General features: G+C 42.1%; 3 protein-coding genes, 2 long non-coding RNA genes and 1 other non-coding gene across 9 annotated transcripts in view; 4 read left to right on the top strand and 2 right to left on the bottom strand.

The window, feature by feature from the left end:
• LOC103394568 (leucine-rich repeat-containing protein 71-like) overlaps window positions 1–3,575 on the top strand; it is a 6,057-nt gene extending 2,482 nt beyond the window's left edge. The window contains exons 3-17 of one of the 2 annotated variants that reach the window (XM_025065303.1): window positions 431–466; window positions 544–678; window positions 784–888; window positions 962–1,037; window positions 1,124–1,198; window positions 1,522–1,590; window positions 1,669–1,828; window positions 1,906–1,989; window positions 2,067–2,138; window positions 2,237–2,347; window positions 2,422–2,479; window positions 2,557–2,600; window positions 2,702–2,807; window positions 3,072–3,163; window positions 3,252–3,575. In XM_025065303.1, the coding sequence (XP_024921071.1) occupies window positions 431–466; window positions 544–678; window positions 784–888; window positions 962–1,037; window positions 1,124–1,198; window positions 1,522–1,590; window positions 1,669–1,828; window positions 1,906–1,989; window positions 2,067–2,138; window positions 2,237–2,347; window positions 2,422–2,479; window positions 2,557–2,600; window positions 2,702–2,807; window positions 3,072–3,163; window positions 3,252–3,422 (1,394 nt within the window). In that variant the 3' untranslated portion in view covers window positions 3,423–3,575. The remainder of the gene's footprint in view (window positions 1–430; window positions 467–543; window positions 679–783; window positions 889–961; window positions 1,038–1,123; window positions 1,199–1,521; window positions 1,591–1,668; window positions 1,829–1,905; window positions 1,990–2,066; window positions 2,139–2,236; window positions 2,348–2,421; window positions 2,480–2,556; window positions 2,601–2,701; window positions 2,808–3,071; window positions 3,164–3,251) is intronic. The other variant, XM_025065304.1, reaches the window with a different exon arrangement.
• The window catches only part of LOC103394590 (uncharacterized), a 315,109-nt gene that overhangs the window by 268,099 nt on the left and 36,397 nt on the right, over window positions 1–10,613 (bottom strand). The window lies entirely within an intron of this gene.
• On the top strand, window positions 3,832–5,767 carry rps27.1 (ribosomal protein S27, isoform 1). The gene is made up of 4 exons (XM_008331935.3): window positions 3,832–3,957; window positions 4,561–4,669; window positions 4,765–4,875; window positions 5,528–5,767. Exons 1-4 carry the CDS (start codon window positions 3,952–3,954, stop codon window positions 5,554–5,556), a joined length of 255 nt encoding a protein of 84 aa, XP_008330157.1. The 5' UTR covers window positions 3,832–3,951; the 3' UTR covers window positions 5,557–5,767.
• Window positions 5,140–5,270, top strand: LOC112488580 (small nucleolar RNA SNORA35). The gene has a single exon (XR_003052798.1). It is a non-coding gene; the product is annotated as a small nucleolar RNA SNORA35 (small nucleolar RNA).
• Window positions 5,600–10,580, bottom strand: LOC103394591 (small conductance calcium-activated potassium channel protein 1-like). The gene is made up of 9 exons (XM_025065312.1): window positions 9,230–10,580; window positions 8,867–8,962; window positions 8,182–8,469; window positions 7,909–8,030; window positions 7,523–7,664; window positions 7,322–7,432; window positions 6,968–7,098; window positions 6,571–6,640; window positions 5,600–6,431 (listed from the first exon to the last, which is right to left on the bottom strand). Exons 1-9 carry the CDS (start codon window positions 10,058–10,060, stop codon window positions 6,201–6,203), a joined length of 2,022 nt encoding a protein of 673 aa, XP_024921080.1. The 5' UTR covers window positions 10,061–10,580; the 3' UTR covers window positions 5,600–6,200.
• Window positions 8,122–9,335, top strand: LOC112488546 (uncharacterized). The gene is made up of 4 exons (XR_003052732.1): window positions 8,122–8,259; window positions 8,344–8,518; window positions 8,683–8,758; window positions 9,210–9,335. It is a non-coding gene; the product is annotated as an uncharacterized LOC112488546 (long non-coding RNA).

The raw sequence follows: 10,613 nt of genomic DNA, 5'->3' as shown, positions 1-10,613 counted from the left end.
AAAGGCAGACAAGCCTGCCGCGGCTGCTGCAGCTGGGGCTGACGACGACAAAAGATCAGGTTGGAAAAAACTCTCAGCCATCACCACAGTTTGTCAGCAACAGAAGCTGCTGTTTTACTGCATTGTTAGCTTGGACTAGTTACTACATCAAATGTTAAAGTATTATTCAGAAACCATCACTAAGACAAAGGAAACACTTTGTTGCTCTATTTCAGTGTATGCAGAACTTTATTATATCATAATATACAGTATAGTTATAATAATTACCATACATAATATAGTTTTATATATATATATAATATATTTCAAAATTAAATAGAAATGGGCAACATCAGGACCTAGTTTTATTATGAAGGACCTAAACTTAGCCGTTTCTGTAGTTCATTAAATACTACAGGTAAACAGGTGACATGTCTGTTGTTTCCTACAGAGGGTGCTCAAGAATCAACGCCTGCTCAGACGTTTAGTGAGTAAAAACCACATAATCAGACTGTTGAGCTGATGTTGAAAGTTTGTAAATGCTGTGAATTTGACTGCCCACAGATTCATACCAGTGCACCGGGAATGTGGAGGCGGACTTCCCCGCCCTCTGTGCTCTTCTGAGTATGGGCAGCACCCCATTGGTCAGACAGGTGGCCTGCTCCTCAGCCAGCCCCGCCTCTCAGGCTGTGGAAATTGGTAAACCTTGGTTCCCCCTAATCTGCCGTACAGTTTCAAATACATTAATTAACATAGAGACAATACAGACCATAAAATAAAAATAAATAAACATTTTGTTTGTAGCTGTACCTTGCAAAAGGGCAATGAAGAATCTTTGGTGGAAACAGCGCCTCCGCGTGGAGCTGGAGAGTGATGACCCACTCAGTGCCAAGAGCATAAGGATCTCTGGTAAGAATCAAACACCAGATAACGTTTTAATCCTCTAGTTCACTCTGACATACTGATCTTTTTATTGTTGCAGGATGGAAGATCGATGAGCAGATGACCAAAGTTCTGCAGAAGATTCTTCCATCCTTGATTAATCTACAAAGTCTTCAGTGAGTTCAACGCTGTTTTCTGGAACCAGGTTTGACTATTTTTATATAGTGTTATTGTGTTCATTGTTTCAATGACAGTGTTGCAGTTTCTGGCAGGCAGATCTGACGGACAAGATGGTGGCGTCTCTCCTCAAAACGGTGTCTGTGTGCTCCAACCTCAGGTGCGTGTAGCAGCAGAAACTGAGGTTCTTCAAATGTTTTTATTTGTTTTTTTGTAATTATTTTGGCTGTGTGCTCCAACCTCAGGTGCGTGTACCAGTAGAAACTGAGGTTCTTCAAATGTTTTTGTTTTTTTGTAATTATTTTGAATTAAAACTTTACCATGGTTTCTCTAGATAAAAAAATAAATAAAAAAACATTAAAAAAAATACTTTACTACAGTTCAGTCAATGAGTAGTTTGACATATTTTTAACACAGCCTAACAGATGATGGATTCAGCTACAGATATTTACTAATTCTTTCTTTCTTTTAAATCTCTCTCAGGATTTTGGCCTTGGAGGGAAACCCTCTCCCAGACGAGAGTTACCACTGCATTCTCTCTGCAAAGAGTGTGTGAGTCTCCAAGCATTCCACACATGACTGCCATGTCTCTTAGCAGAGCATCAACTGATGAGTGTTTCTCTGTTCAAGTCTGACTGAAGTGTCCCTGCGGAACAACCAGATCGACGATAACGCAGCTCTTGCGATCGGATCTGCAATCTCCACGACCAGAACTTCAAACAAAAACCTCCTGTCACTGTGCCTGGCTTTTAACTGTATCGGTGATGAGGGCGCTGCTCATATAGCAAAGGCAGGAAATTAATTTCAACCGTTCTTTGTCATGTTTTAGCTGTTCATTCTGTTTAATTGAATTTACTTTTTTTTTAGGGTCTGAGGTTCAATCGTTCTCTGCTCTTTCTGTCACTAGCCCACAACCTGATTGGAGACTCAGGAGCAGCTCATCTGGCTGAGGTGCTTTATTACTTTTAGTTTGTAACACTATAAGCATCTTTTAAGTGCTGTGATTAACCAACTTCCTCCACTGTCAGGTCCTGGGTGAGTTTGCTCTCACCCATGAAGAAGTTGTGGAGCGAAGGAAACTTCTTCTGGAAAAACAGTCTGTCAGTGCATTCATCCAAATACTCATCAGTAAATATTTTCATTTGTCCCACTGTCGTCAATCTCAAGGTTACTCTTCCAAATTCTTGTCTTCCTGCAGTCGTGCCCTGACTCTGAACCAGCGTATACAGACAAACCAACCTCAGTTCCCAGCAGCGTCTCTACAGTCTCTGTCAGCAAAGCGGATAAAAAAGGCACACCCAAAAAAAAGGTAACGTGTTCACATTGATGTGAGTTCATGGTGGTCTGTACAGCAGGTGACATGGATTCTGGATATCTGTTCAGTCACAGGGGGGCGCCAAAAAACGAGAAAAACCTGCCAGTAAAGAGAAGACCAAGAGAGGTGAGAGCATCCACCAATCACAGTGGAATATCTGCAGCACTGTTCTCACCCCTGACTGTTTGAATCCCTACTTACAGTCTCTCAGGTTGAAAGCAAGTGTGATGAGGAGAAACAACCAGAGGTATGAGGCACCTTCTGGTCAAATCTGGTCTCAAGCACGGACAGTACCATTTTTAACCACTTACATTTGAATGTACTGGTTTTCCTCTTTATCAACACCAGGTTGAGGTGGTGAAGATAGGGAACCCTTTGCTGGATCCTCCACAAAAAAGAGATGGACAACTTTTTCTGCCTGGAAACAAAATACTGGCTTACCTGAACCTGGCAGGTTAATAAAACTAGTCACAGATTTATCTTAGTTTTAGAGAGAAATGAAACTGCATACAAGTCTTTGCATCATTATTTTTTCAACCTGAAATACAGCAAACATCTGCACATTTGTAATAATGATTAAGCAGTATGTGTATGTGTTCATAAAAATAACTGAGCAATAATTCCAATATTCATTTACTGTAGATTAGATCTAGTCAACGTCTGTGTGACAATTTTTAAAAAATATTGTGGTTGAATTTATGATAATATGTTTGTGTAGGAAACAGAATCACAGAGAAGTCACTGCCGTTGTTCTTGACCTCACTGGAGATGCAGGGGGAGAAGGGTGGTCTGCTGCATCTGTGTTTGCAGGTGTGTTTAAACTGATTCACATCAACTGTGTGTGGATTTTAACCTGGTCATCTTTTTCTTCACATTATGATTTTTAATGTATGTTAAGGTAGCAGGTCTTCATCATGTAACAGCTGATATCACAGCTGCTTTCCAATCTCTTTCTCAGAGAAACTGTTTCCCATCAGAGTGTGAGTCCCATGACAAGATACAGGAATTGTTGACACCGAAACTGGAGAAAGAACCATGGAAGCCAATCCCAGTTACAAATCCAGTATAGTTTGATTAGCACGGATGAGATGCAAAGGAATATACATATTTTTTTATTTTATATATATTTATAGATTTCCAACAACTGTCACAAGACATGTCAAATGTTACATATCTGGTGATGGTATTATATTTAATCACCTGTGTACAAATTTGAAGACTTGATATGAAAATTAAAATGAATAAATAAAAATAATGAAATTCCACTTTTTACTTTATTATAATTTGTTAACGTTGTATTGTGATATATAATAATAATATAATATAATATACACAAACCCAATGAATCTTTATTTGAAGATATAAAAGTGAACAAAGTAGGTCACTCAATATCTTTATTATTGTTAATAAAAATAAATGTAATGGGAATCTTAAGTCATTTGATAATTTGTGTTTACGTGTGGTTTCGACCTTAGCAATATGGCCGCCAGGACCTGTTATAGTCGTCATATCCGGTCCGTGCGCTAAGAAACAGTCCCATATGTAGCCCTGGCTTCCGGTGAAGCCTCCTTTTCGGCAGCGGCTTTTTCCTCGCCAACATGCCAGTGAGTATCTCTATGTCGAGGTTCACTATCATTTTCACCATAAAATCAAATGTAACGACTCGGCCGATACACTGGACATAAACGTAAAACATTAGCGAACAAAATATTGTCGGCTTCATATCCTTACGTTTAGTTTTGGTCCGAGTTTTTAAACATAATGATGCACGCTGCGAGCGCATTGTGACACAAGATGGCTGCGCGCACACGGCAAACATGGAGCCAATTTAACGGCCGAGACGATAAGGACTGATTAACTTTAAATCAACAGCTAAAGTGTTAGTAAATCAGTGGTAGTTGTTAACATTGCGCCGTTACAGTAATTTACGTTATATTTGGAAAATCGGTTGTTACTTAACGCGCTGCCTATGATCCGACCCAAGGAAAGTAGGCCAGCCGAAAAGCCTGAGCGTTTAGCCTCCACAGACAACATTAACAAAAAGCTTCACTACGCGTTTTAAATCCAAACTGTACGTCAACACTGCATGATATGTATCTGTTACATGTTGTTTTCCATATCATCGCGTTTTTGTCATCGTTTTAAACGTTTGGATCATGCTAACATTTTTCTCCGTTCGTTGACTCCTTTGTTTTCCTGTAATATAGCTCGCAAAAGACTTGTTGCACCCAACCCCTGAGGAGGAGAAGAGGAGGCACAAGAAGAAGCGCCTTGTTCAGAGTCCTAACTCTTACTTTATGGATGTGAAATGTCCAGGTTTGTGTTACGCCCGGTGTCTTAAAGGCCCTCATCCATATCCGTGTTGTGAGGCTATCTGCTGAGCTCTAACGTCTTCCCCTTCTCTTCACCAGGATGCTACAAGATCACGACGGTGTTCAGCCATGCCCAGACGGTTGTCTTGTGTGTTGGCTGCTCAACAGTCCTGTGTCAGCCCACCGGAGGCAAAGCACGTCTCACAGAGGGTAAGTATTCATTACGCACTGGATGTTTCACCTCTGACCTTACAAAATAAAAATATGAAGTTGTCTGGTCTTTCTGTGTACTAGCCCGAGTTAATATACTTTTTATACTTTTTTTTATTACATTTAAATGGTATCTTAACAGTCCTATTGCCCTGCTTTCTCGTCTGTAGACTATAGTTAATTTCACCAAAGTGTTTATTTAATTTGCACTTATTTATGATTCAGAGCTTCAGAACATTGTTAGAATAACTGTTTGTGGTGTATCCGCACTGCCAAGTGACTGGACTTCCTCTATCGTGGTTTTCCAATCTCATTCCAGTGCCAGAGCGATCCTCAGTTTGCAGAAGGGTTGAGCTAAACCAATGGTTCCCCCCTTTCGAAGGCTGAGAACATTAACTGTTGTTGAACACATCTGAACTAAATATGATTTGGTTTTAGACTCTGCCAATTCATTGCATACACACTTTGTCATGTGATCCTGTGAAATGTTGATCTAAGCGTTTTGTGAATTATTTGATCAGCACAATATGATACAATAGGATCGTTGCATGCGCGTGTGTGTGTTTGGGCACAGCCAGTGTTTTGTTTGTTTTTTTGTCCAGCTTTAGTCTCTGCAGTGTTCTGACTGTCCTGTTCTCGTCTCCTTTGACAGGCTGCTCATTCAGGAGGAAGCAGCACTAGCTTTTCTCCACAAAGCTTGAGGTGGAGAGGAGGGGACGGACCGGTAGATATCAGCGTCATGACCTCACAGTCTGATCACGAAATGAGACCTGAAGATGATGCAGACCACGGATGAATTTCTGTATTTTCACGTTGACAGTTTGGTGGTTGCTGTAACTCCACCCTCCAACCCTGTCTCTCTTTAATAAAAAATGTTTTGGCTAAAAGACAAGTCTTTGTCTTGAATATTTCATGGTACAATACAAATGCAAGCATCTCAAAATGTTTTTATAATAATGTTGAAGAGTTACAATTGAAAATGGTGATGCTTAAATATAATACTTCATCTCTATTACACTAAATTATCTGAGAAAAATCCTATATTTTCTAAATATTAACTTCATAAAACCCACTACATCTATTTAAGCAGCACTTCAACATTAGAATAACTTTGTACAGTACTTGTTTTGTATTTTAAAAATGGTATTTACATTGATTGTCTATCTGACTCCTCAAACCTTTGATTTCTACATTTACTTTGGTTCAGGTTTTAATCTTATTTGTCTTTAAATGTGTGAAAATGTTTAAGTCAAAGATTACAGTCTTACAGTTGGACACTCTTCTCAGCAGTCTATTCAGAAGGCTTGAGTTGTCCTCCAGTGTCTCTACCCGTCACTTCCTCTAACACCCACAGTCTCTGCTCTTATCTCCCTCTCCCCCAGCAGGTGGCGGATGGAGGAGTTCTGAGTGGACAGAGTGCTGGACAGCAGTGGCATCAGGCTCCTGAAGCCCTCCCTCAGCTCCTCCACGTTCTTCTCCAGACAGGAGATGTGTGAGTCCAGCTCTGCTCTGCAGCCCTGGACCTCTGACAGCATGTCGTACATCAGGTTGTTCATCTGAGAGGCGTTCAGGTGCACGGTGGTGAATGTCGAGAAATGTGAGAACAAAGATGACGAAAGGAGAGTTAGATGATACCTGCTAGTTGTTTTTTCACCCAATAAGCTGTAAACTGGTGCACTGACTTTCCTCTCTCACCTTGTGAAGGTCCACTAAAGTGTTCCCCTGGTCTGTTAGTATCCTCTTCTCCATCTTTACTCGACGCAGCCTGGAGGAGACAACCGCCAGACCAAGTTTACTGTGGTATTACTTTTCAACATGACATTTTACTCAACTTTCTACAGTAACAGAGAGTAATATCTGGACAACAAAATATTGAAAAACTGATAAATAACTCAGATGTAAAGGTTTCCTTTGAAATAGTTAAAATGTAGCTGAAATCTAGTAAAACAACCAAACGTAGCAAAAGGCTAGAAGCACCGATGACGAGGAAACAATGAGCCTAGAAGAAGGGTAAAGTGAGGATGATGATGATGATCAGAGTTCAGAGTTTCTCCTCATCTTCTTGCTCTTGTATCGACAGGCGGTGTCTTACTGGTGAATGGCCAGCAACAGCTTCCTCTGGTGGACTCGAACTCTGCTGTGGTCTCTCTGTCCTCCTGACAGCTTAGTGAGCTTGTAGATGAGCCAAGACTCTCTCAGCACATTTGCTGCAGCAATCTTTATCTAGCGAGAGGACGTAAAAGAATAAAAAACACTCGGGAGAATAATTTCACGTCCAAGTACATAAACTTATAGGGCCCTTATTTACAGCCCTGCTTGGTAATTGTGCTACAGTCGTTTTGTCTCACACTCAGCCTTTTGTGTTAATGCAAATTTAGACTTTTTTTTTGTTTTATTTCTGCATGTCCTGGAGCTTTTTTTAAATATATGTGTTTTAGTGTTTTACCCTCTTGGTGATGTGTGAGTCCATCATGAAGTTGTGGACATGTTTCTCTGCTCGGGTCAGCTCCAGCTTCCTGGCCACTACTGCCACCACCAGGACGGTGCAGCCAGCTCCCTGTGAAGTACACCATCATACTGTGTGTCTGAGAGTTCATTCAAATTCATGATGTAATTAAATCGTGTTGTTGTTGTTCTCTGTAGTTACCATGATCCCAGTGAGGAGGCAGATGCTGCGTCCGCAGTAGGTGTGAGGCACCACGTCACCGTAGCCGATGGACAGGAACGTGACAGACACCATCCACAGGGCCTCCATGTAGTTGCTGCTCAGGTCTTTGTAGTTGTGGTGTCTGTGGTGTAGACAAGCCGGTTTTCATTCACCGTTTTGTCCGTGTTTTTATGTCACTAAAGGACATCAGTTACTTGTAAAATGCTATCATCGGTTCAAATAGTTGTAATATGTACTTGTTCCGCTAGAGGTCAGTAAGTTGAACTTGCCCAGTTCTAGTTCTAGTTAGTGAGTGATGAATGTGTGAATGGAGCTAGAAATCTTTATTCTTTCAGGTGTGTATTGCATTATGGGTATACTTGTACCTCTCACACACGTGTAAACCCCACGCTGCTACGACCCACAGAGAGACACTGAACATCATCAGAATGGTTCCAGGGTAGATCGTCATCAGGGTTTTACCCACAAACCTTGTATTGAAGTGAATCTAAGGATAAAAAAAAGAAATAATTTTGAAGTAACTTTTCTTTCAGCCTCAACTCTTTACAGTGTTTTTTGCACTTTAAGCCAAAAACATCAAACATCACTCCTAAATAGAAATAGATTTTTAAAAGGAGCAGCAGACCTGGTAACCTCACCTTGTTAAGGGCTCCGATGCTGCGGGAAGCGGTGTCAGTGAAGAGCCGACTGTGCAGCATCATGGCCCGTCCCAGCAGGTACAGCCTGAAGAACATGGGTAGACCTAGCACGATTTCCAGCTCTGTCTCTGAACCTGACACGTGAGTCGTGTTCTGCTGCAGGTACTCCAGCAGACCCACGGGGTAAGGATGAATGGCCGCTGCTGCCAGCTCCAGGGCTATCAGTGCCAGGCGGTCAGTGGTCATGGCAGTCCGCCAATCCTCGGCACCAATGTCATGGACGTAGAGCTAAGTACCACAAGGAGAGGGACAGGTCGTCAGAGTGCAGCCAAGAGCTGTGATTATAAATCTGTTAGATCAGGGGCTGATTTAAAAAGACTTGTGCCTCGACTCAGGCTATAAACTGAGATAAAATGTCTACGAGGAGACGTTAATCTACAGGACAAACAGATTTGAAGCTGCTGATATGGAAACTTTTGCTCTTTCTGCTGCTTGTTTCAGGTCTTTGCACAGTAGATTATCTCCCTCCATCCAATGTGGACGACCCAGGGTTTCAAGACATGGTCAAGGCCACAGAGTAGGTGTTTAGGTTGAGTTTGAGTCACTGATCCTAGAGACAGATTTGAGAAACATCTTTCAACAACATCTCAGCCTGTCTATAATGAAACACAAAGAACCCAGATACCTGCACCTCACAGCAGTGGTACGCCACGATGAGGCCCAGCAGCACCAGTGTAGACAAACTGATGATGGACTTGACTGTGAGAGAATAGACCGAGCTCTGTGAACACACACACACACATACATACAGAAACATGACATCATATTGGTCTGATGGCTCAGTCCACACATGTCATCAGTGATATCATGTAATCCTCTAATCTGTGTGTACAGTACATCTGGATAATCCTGATATTACCTTATAAATATATTACATCTCTTTTCTGTCTAATTCTAATATTATTCTGTTAATTTAGTTTCATTTTTGGGCCTGGGTCATTTCATCAAACACCTTCTATGGTTTTCAGACGACTTCAATGTCTCTGACCTTGCTGTAGATGCTCCAGGACAACTCAGTCTCCATCACCATCAGCACCACACCAAATATCCCCGCAGCCAGGGCGCAGTCAGCCAAACGCTGCCTTCTCACAAACAGCGCCCTCCTGTGGACCAAACGCCAGCCAATGTTGTGCGTCTTCCAGTACTGCTCGTCCTTGTCGTCCTCCATCTTTGGCTTTGGACTGGAGTTAGAACTGGGGCCGTGGCTGGGACTGGGACGCCCCAATCCAGGCAGGAGGCCTTTGGTCTTCACGGGGTCCTGGTCATACTGGTGCACGTCACTGTTCTGTGACTGAACGTCTTCATCATCTTTGCTGGTGATGATGATCTCTGGTAGAGTCTGGCAGCTGGTCATCTCCAAGGTCACATCCCTGTTCTCGTATTGTGACCTGCAGTGACTGTGGAAGGCTGAGCCACAGGGGGAGAGTGGGATGTCAGTGAAGGATGTGACTTTGTCCTGGAATCTGGAGGCCGGGGTGCTTTTGGATTTGCTCTCCTGCTTTTTTCCCATCAGTCTTTGTTTTTGTTTACTCCCCCCTGACCTTTTCTCCTCCTTCTTCTCTTTGCTTTTGGATCCGTCTCCTTTCCTTTTAGAACGCGGAGATGCCGTGACATAAAGGTTACCGTTGTATAAAGGTGTAGCGGCCATGGCCTGGGTCCGCTCCAGCCACACAGTATGACTGGAGGAGGTTTGAGCTGAAGGGTGTATTCCACACTGGGGGGGACAGGCTTGAGGTGGAGGGACAATCCTTGCAGGCAGGAGAGGGCGCTGGTCCTCCACCTCATCTCCAGACAAACTCATGGACGTGGAGTGTTCCATGGTTGAAATGTTTTAAGACTTTTCTGAAACAACGCGAGTGAGTAATATGTCATTAAAACAGAGAAAGAGTTATAACAGAAATATGAATAAATTAGATTTGTTACATCTGGGTAGTTTCCTTAAAGGCACCTTCGAATGGTAATAATCAGACTTGTTGATGACAGATATGACAGATGTGACAGTCTACCGATTGTAATGAGTTTTAGTTTAGAATTAAAAGAATTCTGGAGGGAAAAGGGAATCAACCAGCGACCAACAACATGGACAGAAACCATCCGTTGTGGTTAGTCAAGTTCCAGAAAGGGTTTCAGTCTAAAATTCCCAATTCAAATCATTAGTTCCCAAACGGACGACACATGTAGCTAACTGGTGTGTTGCCTTTTTTTTAATAGAAACGCCTCCTTTGTCTTTTTTCTTTTATCAAAAACATCTATGATAACCCTCAGTCTTTTCAGTAAAACTCTTTAATATCCAACCTCGTTCTGTCTGAAGCTCCTTGTTGTCACAGAGCCACAGAAAATCCTCTCAGTGAAATCCTGTTGCAACTCCAAAT

This window comes from Cynoglossus semilaevis, chromosome 18 (assembly GCF_000523025.1).
Source record: "Cynoglossus semilaevis isolate Cse_v1.0 chromosome 18, Cse_v1.0, whole genome shotgun sequence".
NCBI classification, from domain to species: Eukaryota; Metazoa; Chordata; class Actinopteri; order Pleuronectiformes; family Cynoglossidae; genus Cynoglossus; species Cynoglossus semilaevis.
This window is presented reverse-complemented; position numbering and strand designations above follow the sequence as displayed.